The sequence below is a fragment of the Aquila chrysaetos genome, chromosome 1, assembly GCF_900496995.4.
Source record: "Aquila chrysaetos chrysaetos chromosome 1, bAquChr1.4, whole genome shotgun sequence".
Taxonomy (NCBI): Eukaryota; Metazoa; Chordata; class Aves; order Accipitriformes; family Accipitridae; genus Aquila; species Aquila chrysaetos.
In genome coordinates, this window is record NC_044004.1 from 9,608,860 (window position 1) to 9,636,578 (window position 27,719).

Below are 27,719 nucleotides of genomic sequence, written 5' to 3' on the forward strand. Positions count from 1 at the left end.
AAAGACTCCTGACATACTCAGTGCATTCCTTCTGAGTACACATAGACTCAGGATACTTCTTTGTAGAATTTCCTTCTCATTAGTGTCTGCCTGAAGATTCGCTCAGTTTTTCTAAGATGCTGGTAGATCCTGAGGTGAATTGACCTGCTTTTCCCAACTAATGATTCCTGTTATCAGCTGACAGTAGCTCAGCACACATGTTCATTAGCACAATTATAAGAAGAGAAGGTATGTGCATATGGACATATTCTGTAGCTGATAGCAGCTAACCTTTTCTTCCCACACCAGCCCACAGGTAATTTGAACTTCACCACATCTCATGCTCATTTGAAACTAATACCGTGTTGAATTGGCATTCATAGAACGGTTTAAACTGTAAGGTGGCAAAAGTTTGTTTCATTTGTGAGGTCTTAAACACCCACAGTGCTATTTTAAAAATTACATTCTAGCACGGGATAAACCCACCATCCACACTCAGCAAAATAGAATTCTTCAGCACTTCTGATAAAAATATAGAATAAAGATTTGAGGCAACAGAGCAAAGTGACATGGGGGGATGTGGCTGCCTCTTTTCACAGCCTTTTCTTTTCATACTAGCAGCCTGAACTAACTGACCACTTATTTAAAGCTGTTGGCCATTTTTTGTAACTATTCTAAGTGAAAAACAAACTGAAAGCCACGTTTATACTGGTTTGTGTGCTCTTTTCTACTGGAATGTGTTTCCAGCCTCTTACATTTAATTAAACCTCTGGTTGTTTTAGGGGATGGTTTCCTCATGAATGTTATTACTCAAGTTACAATTACGTCCCATGTTAGGTTAGTTAATTGGTACAGATCTACTCTTCTCTGTCTGTCTCGCTACATGAGAGCTAACTCTAAAGCCTCATGTGTCAGCTACACCAATCTACTCAAATAAGTGGCTTTTGAAACTATTTTACCTACTATACTCATTTCAGGAATCTGTATGTTGAGAGTTAATACAGTTCACTGTTGCTGCATTTGATATATGTACCTAGTAAAAAGGAAGCTGGTATAAAACACTGACATCTTTTGTTTGCATGCTAAGGCTTCATCACAGCAGTCATGTTACCGGATACCACACAAAATCAGTGTTCAACAGACAAGGTCAAACACTGCACTTTCGAGACTTGTATTGTTAAAAAGAAGGGAAGGAGGGCTTGAAAAAAATTCATTTATACTGAATCTGAATTTGGCCAGTTGCACAAAGAAAAGAAACAGAATACGAGAAGGAGAACAGAGGAATTTCTATCAACAGCCAGCTAAAGGATTGCTTAAGGGAAGTTTCGCAGTTGAAAGGCTGATATTTTGCTCCTAATCAACTATTGCATTCCTCCTGATGAGAAGTTTTCTTACTCCTAAATAGCTAGTTAAAAGACTAATCAATACAAGACACTCAGCAGACATGTTTTTGTTTATGTGAACATGCACAGCTGTCCACTAATTTTTATGGAAAAGGCAACTTTGTCATGTAAAGACACAATTTTCCCAAGTTTTACTGTGATGGGAATATTATAGGGAAAGCATGAATTTAAGACATTTAATCGAGTTAATTTGCATTGCAATATCAATTAAGCTAGTTTTGATAAAGGAGCACTTATAGAATCAAATGCTATAAACTAAAAGACAAACTATAAAGGTAATATGGGCTCGGTTTTGTTTTTTAAAATGTTAAGTGCTAGCCATCCCAAAAATACAAATGCTTCTTTCCCATGCATTTATAAAGGTGGAATGACTAATCTTAAAGTTGCAGTACTGAACATGTGCACGTCACATGTTGCTAAGGAGTGAAAAAAAGAAAATACAGGCAGAAAAATCTGAATTAACAACCAAGTGGATAAAACAGGTGTTCATATTTTTATAAACTCATTCTAATATGCTGAGGAAATAAAATTTTAAATCTATTATATATTACAATAGTCTGTATCGTAAGTATATTACAATATATACAGTTTTAGACTACAGAATTGCATCACTAATAAATGGGACAACTTGAATACCAAGCTGGGGAAGATTAAATTATTCATCTTATTCTAGAATTGCAATACAGATCAGCAAACAGCAAAACATGCTTTTCCAAGGATGCCTCATTCCTCCTCCTTAGACTGCAAAAGCATATGGCAAAATATTCTATTTTTTAAGCCCCCACAAATAAATGCAAACAGTGCCAGCATCTAACAGCCGATGGACACAGCTAGAAGCTAGAGCTTGCAGAAAGCGTGAAGATAAGAAGTTCTCCTCGCTACCAATTTCAGCTCCTTTTGCCTGTTCTCAGGTACACTGTAGAAGGCTTCATCAAGAGTACACTCAACAAATAAATCAAGGAAAGTGGCAAAAAAAGTATAATTTAAGCTAGACATAATGGACCTGCAGTGGAAAGAAGAGAAACTATGATAAAGAATCCTTTTTTATATCAGAACTGTTTTAACGTCAGTATGTAGAGAAACACACAACACAACCAGGTATTTAAGACTAAAACATGAAAACACTAACATTGCATGACAATATGAAACAAGCTGCCAAACTTCATAAAACACATAGAAGAACTAGCAGTTTTACAAAGACTCTTCAACTCTGGAAAGAACAGAAAGCCAAGTATTTCCAAAAAACCAAAGAAAAACTGATCGTCACTCTTTGTAATTTTCTTTCCCCTTGGTAAAAGCCAGCAGAATACTATGACAGAATAAACACTTTAAAAATCTGTATAGCTTGCTTCCAGTTGAAAAAGAAGGAAATACTAGATACAGATCTAAAGCTTTGTTTTCGCGTTACATCCATTTTTACCCCAAAACACCAAACACTGCTTTGTCATAGTTTTATCATCCTCTGTACTACTCTTAATTTCCCCCTTTTAACCGTTTGTTTTGCTACATCACAGCCTTTACTTATCACATTGTCCCTTCAGCAGATCAGATACCGACTACATCTTTGCTAGCACTTTTCTCATATTTGCATCTTGTTAATGCTGCTGCCCAAGATCCTCAGTGCCCTTGGTGTTTTATGTCTTTGAGACACTTAAAAGCAAATAATGGGGAAAGACATAACATCAGCTATGACTTAAAAACCAAAGTAGTAAGATTTAGGTATTGACATGTCTTTAAGTAGAAGAGTATTTAATCTGTATTCTGAACTCCACTGAATATTGAGGCTAGATAGAGAACCCTGAAATACCAGGTATTTCAGGTTTAAGGATTAATTACAGTAAACTTGATTGGATCATGGAAATTATACCTATAATGTCATATTGCATAGTATAAGAATTGATTTACTAAAAGAAACAGTTTATATCATAATGTACACATTTGACAGCTGCTTGATTCAGACAAGGGAAAGAAAATCTTCTTTCCCTGGTTGGTGACTTACAGTAACTAGAAAGTAAATACATTTATCAATTTGATGAATGAGCATATCCTGCAGCTATTTCATGTATATTAGATTGCTTATTGCTCTAGCTAATGGGTCCATCATTCTGAAAATAATCTACTGTCTCCAACATTTCCCCTATGGTTAAGTTGCCATTCACAAGCACGTAATGGGGAGCAGTCGCAGAAGCTTAATACGATCTTTCCATTTAAGAATACCGTTGAAAAGCAGTGATTAGTCACCACCCAGGCAGCATGAGTAAGAAAAGGTCCACAAAGTTCTGTTTTGTAACTGAATTATCTCTTCTAGTGATAACATGACTCGTGATTCAGAGGCAAGAACCGAATCTATATATATGAGGAAACTAAGGATCTACACAGATAAGTTTTTAATCTAATCCTCAGTAGATCCCCAGCATCTGTGTGTCTCAGAATATACTGAAGGAGTTAATATTAGAATGTTTCCAAATAAAGGAGCAACAATCTAGTAATAAAATACCTCCATCCTATTTCTCCACTTCTGCAAAGATGGAGTATTTGCCAATTAATAACAGATGTACTGTACTCTCAATAACAAATAGAGAGAATTAGATGTAATCAACAAAGTAACTGTGGAAGAAGCTATGATGAAAACAGACAAAACCCACTAACTGGTTCAAGAATGTTAGAACTCAAGCATGAATCAGATGAATTATTAACCTCTCATTTAAACTTCCATGATGCCTGGAGTTTAAAGGTAGCAATCTTTAAAAATAAAAAGGACTCCAAGGGGATTCAAACAACTCTAGTTCTGTGAGCCTGATGTTCATACCAAGCTACTTAACAGAATATATCGAAAGCTAAAATAGGTAGACAATAATGAGAGGGTCTGCCTGGCAAGGAGTAACATGGCTTCTACAGGGGAAACCTCTTGGGAGCTCTCTGAAGGGGTCAAGAAGCTTGTGAAGAATGGTGACTCGGCTGGCAGCCTCTGGATTTCCAAATAGGTTCTGTCAAAGTACCTCACTAAGGCCTTTAAGAAAACTAAGGAGCTATAGCATAAGAGGAAGGGGCCCAAAATGGATAAATAATTCTTAACCGTAAATAGGGAGGAGCTGTTAAATAACTACTTCTCAGAAGAGCAGGAAGTCACTGCTTAAGTTCTTTAGGACCCTGGGGGTTTTGTTTTCACATACAATCTGCAAAAGTGAGGAGAGCAATGAGATCTGAAAGGTTGCTACCAGTGCAAAATTATTCAGGGTAATAGTAACAAGAGCTGACTGAAGAATTGCACAGGATCTTAATGTCTGAATAACAGGTAATAAAATAGCAAGATGAGATTCAATTGGTAAACACAGACAGAACACTTTTAGCATCAGATATAAAATAACAGCCTCTGAGCTCACAAGCAGGATCCTGGGGCTTTGGCAGACAACTTCAAAAAAAAAAAACAAACCATCAGCTCGCCACTTGGCAAAAAAAATATTAAGTCAAATATTGGGAGCCATTGGAAAATTAACCAAAAAAAATTATGCCACTGTGTAAATCCACGGTTTGCTTGTATCTTGACTGAGTGTAATTCTGATTCACTTATAGTTAAGAGGAAATAGTGTCACTGAAAAAGGTTTAGAGCAAGACAAAAGGAGTGATCAAAGCTATGGACAACTTCTGATCAAGTAGGGTGTGAATTTACAACTGAAAAAGTTACCACATAGGCAAAGAGCGACTGAGGTCTACAAAATCACCACTGATGCAGAGAGGCGAGGCAGTAACTAGGAGCCATTCAAAGCTGTTAAGAGCCAGGTCCAAAGCAAACAAAAGGACACAGAGGAACACGGACCTACAGAACTCTCTGTAAAAGGACAACTCTCATACAAAGTTTTTACAGAATATTAACGGAGGCTGGATAAGTATGTGGAGAAGACATTATTACATCCACAAACCATGGGAGGCTGAAAAAGAAGCTTCCATATATTTTTTTATTATATTTTGTAGACTTGTTCTCACAAATTTCACTTAATATCCTACCCAAGGTAAAAATTAGTAGACAAATCATCTGAGTTTTGTAAATTATGTATGATTTATCAGGACACTAATTAAACATACAGTAATTACTTTTAAGGAATATTCCACTTGAAGCGTTGCAAAAGCATGAAATGTCAAAGGGATTTGTGAATTACTTCTTAAAATGAAGTCCGTTCAGAAACCCTGTTGTAAAGCCTTAAACATGATCATACTTACAAGCTTAAGATTGCAAATACTCAGAATGACGAAGATAAAAGTACCTTCTCAAAAGTCAAGTTTTGTGCACGTCAAGTTGTGTTTAACCTGTAAGAGGAATTAACTCCAGGGCAAAGAATTCTTGATTCTATTTCCACTACCAGTAAAACATTTCATAATTCAATTGTTATGTTATTAAACAACTGTTTATACCTGTAGCCTTTATATTGTGGTAATGCTTCATGGTTCAAGCTACCCACACTGTGTTATCCTGAACTCCATACACATGTAACAAAAAGATGCTGCATCACACACACGACCTCCACAGTACTGACACAGTAAGGCACAAAGGAAGAAAGCTGTCACAGGAATACAGAAAACAATAACCTGTATTTAATTTCTTCCCTCCGCTTTATTATATTAATACTTCAGGGAAACTGAGGACATTACTTACTACAAAACAGGTTATCCCCTAAACAGTAAAACAAAATGAAGTCTGGTTTCCTACTGATGTGTGTAGGATCCCTAATGTCTAATCAAAGTTGAGCTGAAGCATGGCATTTTCTTTAACATAACTATTATTATGGTCTCTCCCTGTTATCTAGTTCCTTATTATCATTAAATATGTAGAACCTTAATCCATGACCTCTATTTTTCTATCAGCTTTCGTTGAAATGGTCTAATAGGTTTAAAAGCTGTTTCTGCACTCTATTAGGCTCATTCAGCACGCAGACATTCACAAATACACTCGAGGCCACACGCAACACAATCAGATCACGCCCATTCTCTCAAATGAAGCTAAGGTAAACGGTGTTTAGGTCCCAATTTAATCCCATGCACTTATGTAGAAGTTAACTTTTTAGTATCTGCCAGACACGCTTTTCCTGCAAAACAGCAGAGTACAACAGAGGTAATGACGCAGGTAATGTTTAGCAGCAATGCACTCTTTGTTACATTAAACTGGTTAAGATTAGTGTACTTGATTTCAATGACAGAGATATACAATTAAAATTCAGGTGTTCTCCAGATGTTTTCCAAAAAAGCTGAAAAAGTCCAATAAAAAGCTACTTGCATTAAAAAATGTAGATTGAAAAATTCCTTAATCCTGAAACACACTATTTTCTTTAAAATCAACACTGATTATACACCACTCACTAAAGTACAAGGATATAGGAATTTATTTACACACAAATTACTAACAAAACATCAAGTTGCTCTTACCTTGAACTAGATCTTGACTTTACATCTTCCTTTGCTGTTCTTTCACTACTAGCATCTTCACTGTTGTCCAATTTTTTCTCACCTAGTTTTCTCTTCTCCCACTTCTTCTGCTGATTTGAGATGCTTTCTGCTTCTCCTTGTGAGTCATTTTCTGCCCCTACCTGTGAACCTGAGGAATGTGCCAGGCACTTAGAGGAGATTGGCAGTTTTTGCTCTTCTCTGCCAAAGTCTCTTTCTGCTAACAAAGCAGAAGTTTCAGGTTTTAATGTTTCCTGTGCAGGGACTGAATTGTCCAAGTTATCTACATGGTCCATTTCCTTAGACTTTACTAATGTGTATGAAGCATTTACAACACCTCCTGCAGAATGTTTAGTCTTTAAACCTTCAACACTGTCCTCCCTGCTGTCTTCACAGCTGCCACAACACACACAGGAATTAATTAGACAGTTTGTGGCAGCTATACTGAGTTTATGGGATTCATCCTCCTCCTCATTTGCTAATGGATTAGCAGATCCAGGAACACAACTAATAGCTGCTTCCGGAGTTGTTACTGGGGATTCTGAGCTAGAGGGAGATTTAGGATTGAATATTACAGTAGCAGATATTTTCATTCCCCCTGTCCTGTGAGCTATCACTTCTGCTGTTTCTGCATCATCAGCATACGCATCCCAGCCATTGAGGTATAACTGTGAGTCCGGACCTTCTAGACAGCTGCATGAATTCTGAACTGAAATGCCAGACATCTGTTTGCTATCTTCAATATTGTTATTATTGCTTAAGTCAGTTTCAGCATCTTTTAAAAGCAAAGTTTCCTCTGTCTGATGGCCATTCTCATACAGCAAAGCATCTCTATATTGCAGGTTCTGTTTTGAATCGTGGCAGGGGTTATTCACCCAAGCAAAAGTGTCACTTACTGAATCCAACCCAGCAAGAGCTTCTCCTGCTCCATCTAGGTCATCCATAAAAAACACTCTGTCCTCTTCATCAGTTAAATTGTCAAGATGGTGTCTTGTTGGTGAAGCTTCTGTGCTAGAACTATTTCTTAGGCTAGGTCTGTGAGCTGGAGACTGACAGATGCTTGGAGGGGAAAGCAGAGAAGACATTTCATCTCCAACTCTGTGTACCATCCTATTCAGCTGTTCCAGCTCCTGCTCATCATACTGCATAGAACAAGCCAGCTCAGCCTCTGTGTTTTCAGCTTTTGCTGAAAGCTCCTTAGCAGGCAAAGTCGCAGTTATGCCCGGTGTAATGACAGAGGGTACTTCAGGATCCGCTCTGACAGGAAAATCCACATCTTGAGAGATGCAGAGGTTACGTTCCAGTGTGTGCAGTTCATCCTCAGTTAATGTCTGAAGTAGATCCCTGAAAATGAAGAAATACACACATCACTTTACACTTGCAATCATAGGAGGCACTGATGTTACAGATTTCAAAGAAAACTGTTACTGTTAGTACAAAAATCTAGAACTTGGGGGCACAGAGTACTTTCAGCTGTGTAACTCAAGGTGCATTTGGTATTTATATTCAGAACACATGTGATTGCTTATACCTGAATTTGAGATTACTCATGCAAATGCAGGGTACCAAATTATTTACATCCTTGCAATTAAGCCCCAACATAAATCAAAACACATGCAAAAATGGATTCCCCCTCCCTATCTAGTTATAGTGAAAGTGATATCCACAATTAGATATATTTTGTCATTTTAATTTTTTAATTCACAAATTTGACTTTGATTAGCAAACCAATTTGCCATCCTTTGTATTAGATTCTGAAAATTATTCTGCAAAAGAGTACCACAGAAGTTCCACACCATTATGTTATCAAAGGAATTCATTAAAAATAGTAATAGTGCTTATGCACCACTGAAGTCTTAGAAGCCTGTTCACTGAAACAGGGACTAGAAGTTGGCACTCTCCTGCCTCAGACACATATCTCAGTCATTAGGGAGTTAAGCTTCCGCATGATGTTAAGAATCAGGCAGGCCTAAAAGCAAACATTTAGGTATTTACTAAACTATGTCTTCTAGAGACATGCAGCATCTCCAATGTTATCAAGCGTCCTCAGTATTGCAGTTCAGGACTACAAACACCTAAAATCAAAGTGTTATTTGAGGCCATTATGTTTAAGTACTTTGTAACTTTAAAACAAATCCATAGACACAGCAGCACTTGATTTTAGGTCTGAATTTAATTTACACTATGCTTCTCAATTAGAAACCACATATGAAAATATCCTCTGTCGAGAACTGCTGTCAACATTTTCAAAGACCAGCAAGTATATTTCAGCATAAATGAAAGGATGAGAAAAGCAAGACCTTCTGCTTAAACAGAGGCTAGGAGTCCATTATTCCTCATGTATTTAGAAATCATTGGCTAGTACACAGCCAGCATAGTAATAATAATAATAATAATAATAATAATCACATATTAAAAGAATTCCCTTAAAAGACTAACTTCAGTCTAACCAAGAGGACAAAAAGAAACCCTCCAAAGAAACATTCAACATCTCACACCTTGATTTCCAGTCAATGATTTGCATTCTTAACTTGTTAACTCAAAACCCAGATATTTTTCCAAGTACTATCACTAAAAGATCAAATTGCTCAAAATTAGATTATACAGGATTCTCTGCCAACATTAGGAATGTGGCATGTTTTAAAATGCCTATATAAATATTGAGAATAAAATTAATGTCAACCAGTGTACAGAAAGAAATGTTAAATGTCACTACTGAAAAGTTTAAAACTAAACATCAGGCATCATTATTAAACTGTAAGGTTTAAGTTGTAGCTACTTCCATGGTTCATTTCCTTTCTGCTGAAGCATCTGTAACTCGTCATTGGATCCAAGCAAGTGCTGTGCTTGTATGGAAAAAAGAATTTCTCCCTCTGCTTTCATTATTCAGAAGCTGCAGGTAGAGAGCTTCTGCAATCCACCCTAACAGCAGTAGTGCGCTTCCTTCTCACAGAGTCTTTAGAAAACACTGAATTTAAAAAAGGCATATGTTGAGGTTTCACCTGCTTTTACTCTTTTTGGCATAGTATCACAGGAAGGCAATCTAGCCCTGAAAATATGAGGAAAGTTTTTCTTCCGGTAGCTACAGCCACTGGCAAAAAAAACAAGGCAAGTTCTTAAGATGTACTCTGCTTGTTACAAGCAGTAGTAGAAATTTACTCTGTCTATTGCGAAACCAATAAACATATTTTACTCTACTGCCAATATCCAGGGTGCAGGAATTACTTCTTCAAAGATCTGAGGCCAAATGTCCATTTAAAAACAAATTTGGCTAAATAGAGGACAGGGCCACAAAACCCCAAGTGCACTGATCTCACACATTCTCCAAGCCTCCTTCATTAACTTTGCTCGTACTCTGACTAGAATTTTAAATTGTCTGTTTTTAGCAGAGAACAGCATTGCTGTTACTGCTAGCCTGTGCTTCAGTTCATGCTCTGAACAGACCATAAATAGCTGTCCTTATGGAGCTGCCACCGTAAGAACATGATGCAGGTACAGGAATACAATTTGCATTCTCCTGCTTCCGCAGTGCTCGGCTGAGTTCAGCACACCAAAGTGCCCAGATCTGCCCTGATACATCAACACTGAGAAACCAACACTGATACATAACAAATATCACTGGTAGTCCTTTACTGCAAAAGTTTTAAATCAACTCAAAGTTTTAAACACAGCCACCTTGGAAAAACTAACCAGTTCTCCCCCAATCACTGTGCACACTTAAAAGCATACGAGTTTCACCCCACACACACATTCTTTAACACACTGCCAACAGGTATACAGCATTTGATTTCTAGATAATGATACGAAAAGTTTCGGTGTACTCAAAATGGTATGATCCTCTGATTCTGCACCACTTGATCTGCAATCTGCTTGATTCTGCACCACCAAAATCCATCGGGACCCTGCCATCAATTGCAATGGTCCAGAAACAAGCACCAGGCAAGCAGAGGGCTCTGAAAAAGGGCTAAATTATGGAGTACTGCAAAATCCCCAGTTTGCTCACCTCTGAAAATCTCCGTATAGCAGCCTCAAACGTATATGTAGTATAGGTAATATTTTATCACATGAATGTTCCGTGTCACAGGCATCTAAATTAAATATCTACGCATATACTAAATGATATGCTTTGTATACTTTACTAGGCAGATTACAGTAGTTTGGCAGAAATGGTTCAAATGTCTTAGTTTAGAAGGAACAGGGATAACAGTACTATGTAATTATGCATTGGTAGATGTATAAAATACCAATGCTGATGTTTTACATCTAAAATAAAAATCAACACAAGCACCTGGCTTAGGTATTAATTAAAACATTCAAAGTCATCATTTGCTGCTCAACCTTACCAAAACCTAAACAAGAACCCTTACTGCTTTTGCTCAGAGAGCTTCCACAATCTCTATTGTTTTCAAAGTTGCCAGCCACCAACAGGATACCAAAAATTTTCCTAGCCAATAGATATTTTCCTCTGCTAGTTCCAATTTAATTATGTGGGTGCACATACAGTACTTATCATTGCCTTTAACAGGAGGGATGTTTTAGGGTAATATAGCTTAAAAATTACCTGTAATCCTACCAAATAATCAGCTGTATATTTGGTGCTACTCCATGAGTTAAAATACTCAGTTGGCTTAAAGTTATAGAACTTTACAGAGAAATTCACTGGGATGTGATCATATTCTGCAGTAAGATGTTGTTCTATATTCTTACAACAGGCACATAATTGCAATACAAGATGCAACGATTTTAAGAGAAGACTACTTCAATCTATTTTCATGCCTTAACTATTGGTGACAGAGACTGGAGAAAGACTCCTGGAAAAAATGCTCCCTTCTTGATGAGGAGCAGAAATATCAATATAAAATATCTCATTCTATCTTCCCTTATAGGTTTTTGTGAACATTCTCACTGAGTAGGAATTGCAGCCTGATAAGTTAAAAAAAAAATCTGTGATTAAAAAAAAAATCTAGATAGCTTAGGTACCTTTTAAGAAGTAATTTAAATTACCCTACATGAACTGCACATTTATTTGTATCTCATTGTTATTTTCATTCAACGTATTTTTCATTCAAGAATATTACTAAAGGATCTTTTTGAGCCCAGTTCTTTCAAGTATTCGAGTTCCTCGATATTCCTCCAATTCAGAGACTGCCAGAGATAAAATTTCACATTACATCTTGCATAAATTTTTGCTGATAGGTGCTGTCTCAGTAAGAACACTTTGCAAATTTTGTCTGCTAGACAACTGTAATCACATTTCTTAATGTTCAGTTGACAGAATAAACGCAAGTCTTAAAGTGTATCAGAACTTTTTCTAAAAATGAATCCGAAAGTCTTTTTATTTTTTGAAGTTTGCATTGAAAAATTGTAGTTACTGAACAAACAAGCATTTTACGAATATATTTTCAACCCAAGCATTAAGTTCAGTGTAACTGAAAATAAAATGGACTAAACAATAAACTGACTTCATTGATTTTCATTTTCCATGTTGTGAAATGTAAGGAGTAAGCAAGAAGAACAGATTATGAGAAGTATATTAGCTTTTAAATATTCTTTTGGCTTTAGCCAGCCAGTGGAATGCTGGTGAAAATTTCTGTGATAGCCATATATTGGGAATAAGGTATTTTAATGTAAACTTTGTAGACTTTTTAAGCTTCAGTACCATTAAAGTTTATTTCCTCCCTCTAACTTAAGCTTTGCTCCTCAATTTATGTTTTTCTTTACACAGAGTTTTATAAAACCACAATCACTCAAAAAACCCAACCACTGAACATGTTAATTTGTCAATTTTGAGATTTCAATATAAATATCATAAATGTACCTAAATATAAAACTGTAACACTTCTAGAAAGAAATAGTAGGAAATCCTCAAGGGACACAAAAGGATGTGGTCTGGATATTCATAAAAGCTAACTTCAGAAATAGGCTCCTCTCCGAATCATCCCTGACAGAGCTTGCATTCTCCCTCAGGAGATGCCTCACCTCTAACGGGTGAGAGGAGATTAATCTGGATAAACTTATCTACATGAAAACTATTCTTACATCAAACTGTCATCATGACATACAGGGAATGTATAAACAGGTGAAAATTGGACACAGGAAAGAAAAACTTCTGCCAAATTATCTCTAGAGATTTCTAGGAAAAAAATTTGCAGTTGGTATATAAATTCGATTTCTACGAAAATAATAGGACTTACGGATTTAGAAAACAGGGTTTTTTTTAACTCCCAGATAAAATACCTTAAGGGTGAATATAAAAAACCTGAATATAAAGAGCCTTTAAAGATACAGCTTGATTTCTCCAAAGTAACAGATCGGTCTTCTAAAGACCTCAATTAAGAAAAAAATATTTTAATGCTCTTTATACTTGAGCTGAAGCCCACATCTCCAATGGTTACCAAGACGGAAGCACTGTGAAAAGAGGCACACAGAAAATGATTCATCCTGTAAAAACAGATCCGCAATACGAAAAATTGATAGTCATTTCTATTAGATTAAGAATGATCTGAGTATTGCATCATAACATAATGAGAAAATGTAATAAGCCTACTTAAACAGAAACACTGATGCTAATTAGAAACAGGACCTCCTAAAAATAAACTGCAACTTCAGTATTTCAGGCATCATCCAACCATAAGGAAAATCTGAAATGTAATAAAATGATATTCAGAAAAAAAAGAAACTATCACAAAGAGTTGAAAAGTTCAGAAAACTCCCATGAAATGAAAAACTACATGTAGTTATTTCATGGGTATATCAGGCAGATGAGAAGAAAAAGCAGTTTATGGTTAACATAGCAAACAGACAATTTTCTAGGCATTTATGAGTTCTTTTTGAGGCCTCTGATTTTCACTTCAGAAGAGAAGCAGTTACAACCATCATTTATTACTTGCCTTATTTTTCTTAGCAAAGTGTGAAAAGGTCTGAAGAGTTCAGACATATCTTCTGGTTTATGGTCCAAGTTTAATGGTCCCTCGGAGTACACAACAAGGCCACTGTAATTCAAACACATGCATGAACACACACAAAAATGAAAATTACATTACACAGAGCAACTACTGAATAAGGAGTCAGAAAAGCATCTGTACATAAACATCAGAACTACACTCAAGTTACATATTATCATCTTATTTTTGTCTTATTTACCCACAGTTAGAATTAAATGCTATTTAAAGCAAGAGCAAAAAGATCCCCTCCCCTCTGTCCACTCCCCCTTAAACATGGGAGGAAAAGCAATGGAAACATAAGGGGAAGAGCATTTATTTCATTGCTGCAGCTGACCGATTAAAAAAAAACAAAAACCAAGAAACTGATTATCAAGTAAGCTGGGGAAGTCCATTGACTTGAAAGAGATTGCAAAAGGCTTTTTCTTTCCAGTCTAAATAATTTCTATGTAAGATAGTTGACTTCAGCTCCTATTTTTCTACCTCTAAGATAAATACAACCTGGTATTAACATGTGGTAAAAAATAAAACACATTTGCTAAATCACATAAACCACATTTTGGTAATGCCATGCTTCTAAATCAACTCAGCACTTGTAGAAATTTCCCTGGAAAGAGGTTAGTTCACGATCCTGAAAGCCTCTATGTACTTTGCTGTACATAACTCAATAACTCTTCCTGACCGAATCACTACTGCCCAAACCTGTTTGTGTCTCAGCAATTAAACAAAATTCACTTTCTTCACTGTATCTGCTGCATCATACCGCACTGAGTCCAAGACAGTGGATTCCACCCACACCAGGCACCACTCTGCTTAAAACTGTTTAATCCTCTGCCCACTGCAAAAACAACGTATGCTTCTCAAAGGCAAATGGATCGCATGTTCTCACACTCGAGACTACGCAGGTTTTATTTTTCCCAGGCCCTTTTCCCCTTCCTGCCCTTACAGTCAGTGCTCATCAAAGCTGATGTCACAAGTTATATGAATGCCACCGAAGTATTAAAAACAGGGCCACTTACACTCTGTTTACCATCCGGGAATTACTGCTCTTTTTCTTCTGTTAATAAACCCAGAGTCTAGCTTATGCCCTGGTACCAGGATAGTACCGCGGTCTCCCATCAGGCTTGAAGATGGTCATCAGAAAGTTCAGAATTGTCAAGGTAACAGAGGATCGAAGAAATTCGACTACTAAACTTGATCAACATTGCTTTGGGAACTAGGGTTTTGAGGGCAGGAACAGGGAAAGGGGACGAGAGAGAGAGAGAAGTTGCTTCTTTTGCAAGTCACCCATTTTTTTTGGTGGCTTAAGACAAACTATCCTGTTACCAAGGATACATACTTTTATTTTTCTAAGCTTTCTGAGCTTCAACAAGCAGGCTGCCACAAAGCAAAATAGTTATTGCTGACTCATGTCCTATGTTCTGCCTAAACAAACGTTACTTCTTTTGAGTGAAGGCTCGAGGCTGCTCTCACTGAACTTCTAACTGATGTAAAATCACCATTCCTCTGGCTTTCAGGTATAGTTTGCTTTCCATAGAGCTTAACTCTCAGAAGAAATTTAAAAAAAATAGAAGTGGGCTAACGCACTACAAAAAGAACAATTATGAAATGGCCTCTGTATAGGTTTGACCTTTGAAAGTTCTGAATCAAACCCTGAATATAGTTATAACATGGAAAGAAGTAAAAATTGGAAAAAAGCGTGTCTTAATATTTCCTACTAGGTTCAAAGTTCACTGACGCCTGTTAACATACTAGGCAACATACACTACCGAACACGTATGGTAAACTGATGTCCGAGAAGAAACCTTAGACAAAAATTACTGTGAAACGTATTCCTTAAAGCTTTGCTATTAGAGGACCAAGGGGATCCAGCACTTTTCCTTGCCCCAGACCCATCCTTCTCATTAAGACACAGAGCGACAGCATGACAACTTTGCATTGCATCTGTCTTGCATTTAAAAGCTTCTCCTTTCACAGTACAAATAAAAGGCTTGCATTTCTTCCAGACAACACTATTATCTTGATGGTGTAGTTTTTCTGTGGAACTTCACATGGCAGTGATTTATTTAAAAATCACTGGATACTTAGGAGCAGTTTAACTTTTTTCTCTTCCCCCCGTCCTTCTTTGTAATTTGGGAATGACATGGTGTATTGTCCAGAGCGCCCTTGGTTTTCCAGTTAGTCATGATGTATTCTTCTTCACTGTGTGTTCCAGCAGCTTCAAACTGAGTTCTCACATTCACGTTGTCTTTTGATAATCAGATTATTACTGTTATTACTTTTAGAATGACAGTTACAGACAATATCCTATTTAACAGGAACAATAGGCCACAAGGATTTCCTGAGGAGAAGCGTATTACACTCAGGATTTGAGGTTTCTTATTTCCTTCAATTATACTACTTATATTAGCTAACTTTAAAACATTCACAATGGTAAAATATTAAAAATATGCTGGCTTTACTCCAGAGAAACTGCTGTCTGTTAAATTATAAAAGACTCATTAGGAAAAATGCATCTGATTTGTTCAGTATTGCAAAAACTGCATGAAGCAAAACCGCTGTTTTAATTTAGTTGTCTTGAGTGGTCAATACAGGGCACAAATCTACACATAAGTTATACGCGTTAATACTTTCCTTGAAAAGATTTAGGCCTAACTCAGCGGTCACAACGCAGTTTGCCATGACAATTCCTTTTGAACCTAGAGTCATTAAGAAAAATATATAATTCCTATTGAAAATTTTTGGTTTTCAAGACTTGTATCCATAGGTCATATAATTTTTGAGTGACACAAAATACATGTTTTCAAAAAATATTTCTGACAATGTGACATTCCACAGACTGATGTTCTTCATTTTTTAATTTCTTTCTGGAGGATGACTGATCAATTGTTCCAGGTTCCTGTCTTCTATATTTAGAGTTCTACCTTCTCTTTTCTTTTTTTTCTCTTGATATTCTACATGAAACTGGTAATGATTTAAAAAAAAAAACCAAAACAAACGAAAAACCTCCACATAATCCTCTTTTTGATTTTTTTTTTTAAAAGAAAGTACAAGCAAACTCAGATGAAATAAAATATGCCAAAATACAGAACAAGGTTTTTGAAATATTCAATAAATCTTTAAATGAGGCAGAGTGGAGAGTAGTTAAAAAAATTACTTACCATACAATGGCTAATCTTGGAATTGTAAACATTAAAGCTGGTTCATAGTCATCTATCATATCTTGAGTGAGGTATCCAAGCCTTAAGGCTCTAAGCAGAAGAATAAAATTATTTAGTAAGAGATCAAACTCTCAAAGAATACATTTCAATAGGAAAAAAAGTGAAAAAAATGTTAAGCGCCAAACCAAATTGATAGTATGTAACTCATGAACTATTTTTGTACAAGCTAAACCACTATGTGTATAACTGACTGTAGTCTCTGCTTTAAAAAAGTATTAATATAAGAACAAAAATCTTTAAACACTTAAAGCTTTTACAGCCATCCAAAATCAAAATAATTTTTATGCCACTTTCCTTTTTACTATTTCATGCCATGCTTCAGCTTGTTACTGAAAACGACCGGCGCTTAGAGTTTTTGAAGTAAAAGAAATGTTTTTAAAGTAATAGGGGAAAGTATTTGGTTTCATTTTCAAATAAAACTTGCTATAAGCACCTTGGTCAATGCCCCTAAATTAACAAAACAAACTAAAAAAACGCAACAGTTCTGTACAGCAACTATTATTGAAGTATAAGGATTAAATATTTGGGGGACACTTCATTGTCCTCTAATAACTTTTCAAATATCTTAAGCCCCTTTCAGATTAAAATCCAATTTGTTTAGGCTTTTCACTTGGCTATGTTTCCCAGGTTTCTTCACAATTTCTTAATTTCCTCATAAGTTTCATAACATCCTCAAACTTCTTCGATTTGGCCATATCGGTGCGTAAGACAACACTCAAAACTGCACACTAATAGTAGATGGACTCATCAGTGCATGGCCCACTCTCACTCCCTGTTCCTTCCTATAGTCCACTGCCAGATTATCCAAAGCTGCAAATGAGAAACCATCTTTTTCCTCTTACTGGACAAATATGCAGTAGCTCTCTGACTGATGGAAGGTTATTCCTCCTACTTGTGACCATTTTGAGTTGTAATCCTGTCTTTCAAAATGCCTGAAACACCTCTGATCTTGGTGTCATCTACAGATTGTGGCAGTGTGCTCTGTAGTCCTTCATTCCTTAATGGAACTATCAACCATACCAGATCCAGGGTCCTACCTCACAAGTTCTTCTAATATGACAGTAAACCCAACAGTTACTCCAAGTGCATTTTACAGTCAAGTGGTCTCTAATAATTCCACCCAGACTACGGTTCACTAGTCACCTTTTGAGAGCAGTGTTGTACTGCTCAAAACCTCACTAAAGCTAGGTATTTCACATGCTGTTCCCCTCTACTGCCCACCTGCTACACTAGTTACTCTGTCACAGGGGAAGGGAAAAAAAAAAAAAAAAAAGGGAGAAAGTTGTTCAACACAGTACATTCCAAACAAACTCACGTTTTTCCTATCACCTTATACTCCTAAAAGAACTTGCTGGACTGTTTGGTTTCATTTGTTTTAACATCATCTCTTCATACATATAGAGTCAAGCTTCAATCCTCTAAGATTTTAAAGAGCCTTTACAAGTTCTTTATGATAATCACTAGAAGTTCACAGATGATTTGAATCATCTCCCCACATATTCTTGCATGAAATATCTTTAAGTCTTGATGCTTTAAACATATTTAGCTTATTTAAAAGCTTAGTCTTCTTTCATACATCTATAACTATGCATATCAACAATACTGTTATTGTTGGGATTATTAAATTTGGGTTGGTTTTTTTTGTCTAGAAAACAAAAAAAGCATAGGCTTGGACCTGGCAAGCATGCTTAATGCTTTTTAACTTTGTACTTGGATACTTACTGGAAAAGCAAAATACCTGGTGTTTATGATGCTTCTTAAAGACTACAGTTAAAGTATTTCTACAAAAGCTCATAATGAAAGTAAATACAGAAAGTAAAATCTAGTACTTAACTAAAATGCTTACCTCTCCACAGTTTCACAGAAAAGTACAATTACCTCTTGCTGTACATAATATTCTTTTGGAGACTTCACAGGTACCATGGCTGACACATAACTATAAAGATTATAAAATAAAGCATGTAAAACAGTAGTAGGTTAACAAATCAGATTATAAATAAAAACAAACTTAGGATGAATCATCTTAGAAATCTAACCTTTCTTGTACCATTTTGTATTTATTTTGACAGCACTCACTATGAAAATTGTACAGTGTAAGAATCTGTAAGAAATGTAGCCGATTTACTTATTGCAGATTGAAGCAGTGGAACTCAGTAGTAACTTAGAAATATAATTACATACATTTAGCAATCAGAATTCCATACTGTCTGTCACAGGGAGCTAGGTCCTAGAAGGATTTTCATGGCCACATCTTGAAGATAGAATAGTTTACTCTGCATTTGCTTAAAAAAAACACCTGACTAAAAAGCACATTTTGTCTAGAAAGGTTTTACCTGAAATTATATTAGTGAAATTCAGTTACCCAGCAAGAGACTATTTAGGAGACTTAGAAGTGGGCCTCAGTTCTATGTGAAAGTACATGCAAAAGTACTAATTCACAAGGTAAGAAACATTGGTAGAAGTAAGTGGTTCTCTGTCACCATATTACTTAGTCATTTGTAGATGATAGGTAACACAGGAAGGGAAAAAGTTGTTTACAAAACAATGGCAAAGAAAAATGCTGTATGTAGAGAGTTGGTATGGACAGGCCAGAAACTGCACAGGCACTGTCAAAAACCAGTTACTGATTGTCATTGGTGTCTGCACTCAAAGCAACACTTAAAAACATGGTTTTAGCCAACATTTTCAATTAAAATGTTTTTCAATGTAACAGTATAATGATGAGGTTTTGAATCAGAAAAAAATTGCTTACCTGAATAAAATAATACAAGAGAATATGAATACTGAGGAAGGGCAAACAGTAATGGGAGACAAGATGGTCTATGGATTATTCCCAAGAAAAATTTAAAATGCTACCCAATTCTGAGAAACCTGTTCTGCTTAGGGTAGGAATGGCTGTATTATATTATATCCATAGATACGTCCAGTATCCTGTCTATAACTATGCCCAGCACCGCAAACATCTGACAGATGCAGGAAGCTGGCTTAAATTCTGAAGCACAATGCAAGACTTGGTCAATGTGACCGTTGATGCAATAAGCAGTTACTTTTCTCACCCCAAAAGCAGTTATTTTTATTTTTGCTATAAAACTCCAAGCCATTTTTCAATCACAAGTTTTTAAATCAGTGAGTTCCTGCGGTTAATTATGGCTTGTGTAAAAGCTCTTCCTTCATCAGATTTCAATATGCCTTCTTAAATTCACTGGGTGCATCTTGTTTGTATCTCTAAGAACAAGGGAAAAAAACCCTCATAATCTCTAGACTATTTGTTATCATACTTTTTTTAAAAAAAAGTCTCTTGCTTGTCACCTTTCCTCCGATAAAGAAAACATTAAGGGAAGAGATTTATGGCTTCTTTTTGCATCTTGGAAAACCTCCCTCCAATACCATATGCCAGTATGCAAATGGAAGATTATAGTTTAGTTGAAGAGAGCAAATGTTGATTGCTAAAAAGCTATTTAATTTTCATTATTGCTACACTGGAAGGAAAAACCTAACAATACAACAAATTACTGAAGAATTCAAATACCACAATAAAAAAATTACATACTTTTTCCATAAAAAGAAAACAGAACAAAACAGCCAACTTCCAAAAACCAACAAGCCACACAACAGCTGTAGGAGCCAAGCCAATCCTCACAACACATGTACTTCAGATCTTTTACCTTAATTCAAATTCAGCAAAAAGGACGTCAAAATGCTTGAGTGAATCTTTCATTTTTTCTGTGTAGAGGTTCAAATCCCTTAAGGCCTGGTCACGAATGATATTTCTAACTTCCTCTAGGCTTCGGGTCAGATCCTTGGCTAACGGCCTCATAGCCATACTCTCTATTTCACGATTCATAATAATTGAACCAGCAGCCAAACACTATGAAATACATTAAGAGAGAAAATATTAATATTTAAAAAGTTACTTTTATGTTTAAAAAAAAAAGCACAAGATGTGATATTTAATACTTTGAACAAGGGCAGCAGTACTTCGCCCCAATTTGTTGCAAATTATTAAACAAGTGAAAGATTTAAGACTGATATGCCGACAGTCATAAGCCTTTCCATAAAAGCTTAGGGAGTAGCTCAAGTCAGGGAGGCATGAGAATGGGGGCAGGTTCGAGTGCAAGAAACACAGAGCTGACAGAGAACTTAAAAAAGCTCTTCTCCCACGAGTTAGGCAGTAAGTATTGGTAGGATATATACTCTATGTGCGCAACAATTGCTTGCGTAAGAGGGATGTGAATCCAGCTAAAGTACGACCAATGGACTGTTTTGATTCAGGCTAGGCTGCTTGGTTTTGTAAAATAAATGTATTCCTTACAAAAAGAATAGAAATTCTGCAACTGTGATGCCTTTTGCCACAAAACTGGTCACACTGGCTATCAGACGAGGGATGCAGCTAGATCAGTACTCTGCCTCCCACAGAAACTGTAAATATATTTTATACAAAAGAACATAAAAAACAGGTCACACTGATTCTTCCCTTTCAGTTTCTTGAAAGCTGCTATTTAAGAGACTCCTTGGCCCAAGAGTTATACATGGACTCCCTCTGATCAGCTCACAAAGATATTAAAAGCAGATTTTTACTATAACACTTTAACAAAACTTTTTAAAAATCTTGCTGTTAAAAACAAGCTATTTAATAATTTCTGCTGCTGGCTTTATTCCTTTATGGATACATATGGAAGACAACAAGCACTGATATAAATCATACTTGCTGCATTAATGGAAATATTTTTATTAACTGAAAATATACAAGGTTCTAGTCTGAAAGTTCTTCCCCCCCCCCCCCCTTTTTTTTTTTAATCTCTATTTGCAGGTCTGTGTCCCTCCCTTCTTCCCTGCACTCCCCTGGATGGGAGGCATTTCTGCAGCTTTGTATGGGGGATATGCAACCCCAGCCCTTGCTCAGCAGCCTGATGCATTGATTCATGTTTTAAGGGCACTCGGAGAAGACCATGTCCTTACCTCTTATCAACCAAAGCAGTATTTGAAACTATGGATAAGGCAAGTCTTACCTGTTGACAGGTACTCTTTGATAACTCGGAGCGATTGCACTGACAAGGACACATAAGCGTATATTCGTAACAGCTCATACAGTCTTCGTTACTACATGAATTTACAGGAGGACAGTGTCTGCAGTAGTATGAGTTAGCATTACTTCATTACTGCATATGTTATTTTCTCTGAAACCAATAGGTCTCTCCAGCCTGTTGGTTTGATTTGAAGACGGTGAAAGTTTGATTTTGAAAGTTTGATTTGGAAAGAGTAAAAGCATTGGCTTATGTAACACAAACAGTGACTAAAGGGAGACTTTTTTTTTTTCTCCTAGAAGATACTGGTTCTCTCAGTGATTCCCTCAAGCATCTTTAACAATGCAAGGAGAAGTTACTACATTGGCGGGCATTTTTACTGTTTGTTCATTGCTCTGATCCTGGTTTCTTAGTCCCTTAGAGTAAGAAAAGATAATGGGATTCACAGGGATTCATTATGGATGGTTGCAGAAAGAATTACCCCATCTTATCCTACCAACTACCAAGGAAGCACTATTGAGCCAACGTGTCCGACTCAGCATTTTAATACAGAGCATGGTGTCACCTGGATGACAGCAGTGAAGGTCACATGATAATGCGAAGAAAAACTGCTTCTGTTTTTGCTGAGGACAGGATTATAAAGCATTGACATATCAAATTCATTTTGTAAATTCTACCTGAGACTTCCCTGACTCAGAGGTGCCTACAATTAGCAACTGTCAAAGAAAGTTTCAGAAACAGAACATACGGAGGCATATTTTCACAAGGGCAGGTAGTGATAGGAGAAGGGATAATGGCTTTAAACTGAAAGAGGGTAGATTTAGATTATATATTAGAAAGAAATTATTTACTGGGAAGGTGGTGAGACACTGGAACAGGTTGCCCAGAGAAGCTGTGGATGCCGCCTCCCTGGAAGTGTTCAAGGCCGGGTTGGATGGGGCTTTGAGCAACCTGGTCTAGTGGAAGGTGTCCCTGCCCATGGCAGGGGGGTTGGAACTACATGATCTTTAAGGCCCCTTCCAACCCAAACCATTCTACGGTTCTATGATGATTCTATGATATCAGACTGAACAAGATAGGAACTATTAATGCATAGCATGCACTTTAAAAAGAAAGGAGAAACTGGTAGAACGAAAAATGGATAATAACAAGAGCCAAAGGATTGCTTCAAATACAGGAGAGGCAAAGCTGAAAACAACAACACAATGTGCTGTTGTGGGGTGGGATGTCTAGAGTACTCCCCCCCTCAACTGTCAACAAATCCAGTGCTTAAAGTCACCCTCAGGCCAGCAGACCTAAAGAAACTAAGTTTATCATTGAAGATGCCACAATGACTTTTTTTTAAGCCAACAGGCATCAGGACTAATGAATAAGTATCTTACATATCACATGCTTTTTTTCTGACACTTCAGGATTCCCTTTGTTAAAGTAATTAAAGCTTATTCACTACAAAAATCCTTTGTTCCTACAGGTTGCTCTAGAAGCAGGTCTTTGAGAGAAACCAGGTAAGAGAAGAGAAGTGGACTTCAGTGTTTTGCACAGAAATCATTATATTTGTAGCATACACATGAAACAACTTACATGCAACAAATGTCAGCTCAAAGTTATGTATGTTTAATGAGTTATAGCATAATATAGCCATTAAAATAAAGTGACAGCATGCACTTATATTTGTTGGAGATAAACTTCTATCCTGATAAAATTCCCATATATATACATATATATCTTTATTTGTTCCTAAGGTTTTTCAAAGCATGAGATGCGAGATGGCCCATCAGGATGAAAAAAAAAAAAAAAAAAAAAAAAAATCAAGAATGTTAATCAGATGCTAACTCACAAAAGAATAGTTTTTAAGAGATGGTCATAATAGCAACAGACAATTAGCAAAATAAACCGCTATGCTGTTAGCCCAACGAACACCAGAACCATAGTTAAAGAGTCCCCTTCCACTGAACATCCAGAGCAATTTCTCACAGATGTCTACTTTACTCTGTAATTATATGTACTATTTTCAGAAAAGTCTCAAGAGGTACTTTAAACTTCTGGCTTTAAGCCACAAAAAACTGTCCATTAATCCCAAGTAACAGAAATACGAGAGACTTACTTCTGCTCCAAACCAAAGCTGTCCTGCAAGGTTGTCATGGCGTATTTCCTCTGGAAACTTAACACAAAAGTCTCGGTTGGCCCGTTCATGTGGAATGCATTCATCCATGATTTGATTTATGATGTTTAAAACATTATCCTGAAGCAAAATATAGGATAGGATATATACTATTCCCACAGAAATCCCACAAAATTTTTTCTAACTTTTAACAGAATTTATTAGTGAGGCACCAACTAATTAAATAAGATAGAAAATGCAGTATTTAACTCTTACAGTCATCCCACACACAGAAAACAAAGAGAATATTGCATAGAAAGAAGAGTGGCAAACTTCACTTCTAGTTTTCCAAGAGACTGTTTCTCAGATCCACTGCACTTAACTTTGACTACCTTAGTGGGACTTCTCAGGAGGAGGCATGATTTAAAGAGCTCGTTACCTCCAGCTATCTGTAAAATAACAGTAAATAAACTAGAAGTACAAGTAAATTGGATTTCTCTCATTTCCTCTTATCAGCCCCAATGATATGCTCTTCATTCTTCCCAAAAAGAATGCCTGACACAAGTACCCTGGAGACATTAGAAATTGAGTTATATAGGGACCATTGGGGTTGAATAGACTTAAACTCATCCTGGGAATCTAAAGCAAGTAGTTTTCCTACTTGAGTGCCCAGTGGGCAACGGCTGGCACACCTGACTGCCATCTCACCCCTCGGCCATCCAGGAGGGTAAGGGGACACTGCACAAGTTAAAGAGTCTTAACCGCTCTGATCTACATCTGCACCAGGACAAAGATCAAATATCTATAGCTATAACCAGCTTCTTGATACACAGTAAATAATCTGTATTCATTTATTGCAAAAGATAATTTCCACATACGCCTGCTGGGAACTGCATGGAATTTGATTAACATAATAAAGGTAGATTCAGAGCATGAAAAAGGCTAAGTGCTTTCACTAAAGATGTTTTGTCTGTCTCATGCTTTTTCCACTACTTAAAGAATTCATGTTCTATTTAAAATATTTTTCAAACAAATAAAAACAAATCTGTCTGTATAGAACTGTTTAACAGACAGAATTGCTTTAAGTCTACACTTTTCCATTTTAATTTCCTCTGCATTTAAAAAATAAAAGGAAAGAAGAATTTTGAAGAAACCTGCCCCTTTAGTATGTTCGCCACTGAGAAAGACAAAACCTACTTAAGGTACAAAAAAAAATTACACATTTTCTGTCATTTCAGTGCAGACTGCTGTAACTGCTATTGCCACAAAATAGTGTTAACATTAATGCCATAATCACAGTTGGTTTTATCCAAAATAAATAAACCATTGGCAATATTTATTACACATTGGTATAAGGTACTTTATGTGTTAACAATTAAAACATTTTTACATAAATGTATTTTTTGCAAGTCTGTCATGAGGTAACACATTTCATTTCAATGAATTGTTAAACAAACAACACCCCGTACATTTAAAACACATTGGCACACATAATATTCAACCATCTTCTCTAGAAACAAATCTGAAAACCAAACGCTCTGTCGCTCCTCCGTGGCATCACAACACAGACCATGGCCAGCAGGTATGAGAAGAGCCAAGAAAACAAAGCTAGATTCACCAACATATAAAATGCTTAATTTTACAGACACACCCCTCACTCTGCTGGGTATAACATACTGCCAGGATTAGTGGGGCACTCGGATCCCTAGGAATCCAAAGGGATGCCCCATCATAGAAATTGAGGGAAAACCCAACCTCACAATATTCCCTAGTGTAACTGCAAGGGGAACTTAAGTTCAAATCCTGGAAGAAGACAGAACAGAGCAAAGATGCCCGTAGCCTGTTTCGGCACTGCCACTCTGAACCACTGGCTGAAGAACATCACCTCCTCTCTCCAGGACAAAATGGGAGATAGACAAGGAATCATAGGCAAATTAGTATGACACTTTAGGGTGAGAAAAAGCAGGCTAATAGCAAATTTCCTGTTTTCCTTCCTTCCATTTGTTAATTCCTGGTATTGAGTATACTCCTCTCATCATTATTTAGCTAGATCTGACTGGGGAACCAAAGTATTTTGAAAGTAGGTCCCATAAGGAAATCAACTTCTAAACCACTTAGTTCCTACCCAAAGTTACAGATCAAAGAATGAAACTGAAGATTAAAGCATTTAAATTGTAGAAGAGCACAAGTCACACGTGATGTTTTTTAAATCAGTTATTACTCATCTATTTTGAGACCAGGTGCTTTGCCTGTAGCTCCCACTTTATCACCAGAGCAATAGAGGTTGGCACATTAGGATGAAAAAGCCAGATTCCTGTTTTCAGGGAATTAATAAAAGTTTGCAAAGATCTTTTAGCACCAGAGAGATACAGTGCTAAAAAGTAATCCTACCAGTTAAATTTTACAAAAGCTGCAGGAAATACAAAGAGTTATTAAGGCAGGGAACTCTGAGAAGAATTATATTTGAATCTGACTGTATCAGATTTTAAATAGTCCAATTCCATTTTATTTTAGGACATGATATTCCAATTTATTTTACTTGCCACCAAACTTCAATATGGGAAAATGCAATTTTCAGTCTCTTGCTTTTTTTTCTAAAAAGCTACACAGAATAGGAAGAGCCTTCCTCCCTAATTATTTTTTTACTTTAATGCATTATTTTTCAAATGCCATCTTATTTTACAGCATCTACAAAACAGATTGAATTCCCCTTTTATAATCACCTAAATACATACTCAAAATTCCCAATATATCGAAGAAAGTTTTGTGCAAATAGAGTAAAGTGATAGGACTCATACCTGGCCAAGCAACTGATCTGTATTTTTGTTCTGTTTTTCTAATCATCATACCTGTAAAAAAGTACTAAGATTCTGTCTAAAACACCTCAGGAGATAATTATTATAAGTATCATGAAATTTTGTACCTTAATGCACCTAAATCAAATATTGCAACCGAAGGCAACAGGACATAAAGATAATTAAACTTTTTACAAAGCAAGTACAATAGTAATTTTTCAGTATATCATTTGTTTACCACCTAAATGACATTTACTATTCTCCCTCATTTCTTCAATATTCCTATAATCTCTAGATGCTTCTACTCCTGAGCACCCAAGATCTACCAACACATCTCCATGTATGCTGAACTTCCTGAGGCAGTTAAAAAAAAAAAAAGTTATTTGTTACTTGTGCAGTACTAGTAAGTTAAACCATAAGTAATTAGAATTTTAATATAAACTTCTCAACGGAGATAAATCACAATAGCTCAATCTCTGGACTAGTTTGTGAAGAGCTACCTGGCTTCACATAGGAAGCTGGTCATTCTGTCAAAAAGCTAAGTGAAAAAAACAATTAAAAGGATGAGCATCTTTTCCTGCATACTCTAGTAGTGATACTGCAAAACTAAGGAAAGAATAGTTGATGGAACTTTGCCATTTAGTGTATAAATACTGAAAGACTTCTACAGGGTAAATTGTTTTTGCTGTTTCAAGATGTGCAATTTCCCAAATTCTCTGATTTTCTACAGGGTTTATTTTATCCTACTACAGAAAAAATTTCAATTCTCCATCACTTTCCTTCCCTTTTCCATTCCTTCTTCTTATGACACCCTGAGCA

The 27,719-nt window shown here is 36.4% G+C and overlaps 1 protein-coding gene across 5 annotated transcripts in view; it reads right to left on the reverse strand.

Moving 5' to 3' along the window:
* The window catches only part of ZFYVE28 (zinc finger FYVE-type containing 28), a 165,045-nt gene that overhangs the window by 37,369 nt on the left and 99,957 nt on the right, over window positions 1–27,719 (reverse strand). For 4 of the 5 annotated variants that reach the window (XM_030023720.2, XM_030023715.2, XM_030023706.2 and 1 more), the window contains exons 3-8: window positions 24,109–24,246; window positions 20,646–20,848; window positions 18,827–18,916; window positions 16,921–17,010; window positions 13,709–13,810; window positions 6,801–8,162 (exon numbers count right to left, since the gene is read on the reverse strand). In XM_030023720.2, the coding sequence (XP_029879580.1) occupies window positions 6,801–8,162; window positions 13,709–13,810; window positions 16,921–17,010; window positions 18,827–18,916; window positions 20,646–20,848; window positions 24,109–24,246 (1,985 nt within the window). Of the gene's footprint in view, window positions 1–6,800; window positions 8,163–13,708; window positions 13,811–16,920; window positions 17,011–18,826; window positions 18,917–20,645; window positions 20,849–24,108; window positions 24,247–27,719 lie in introns of those variants that run through there. The other variant, XM_041124636.1, reaches the window with a different exon arrangement.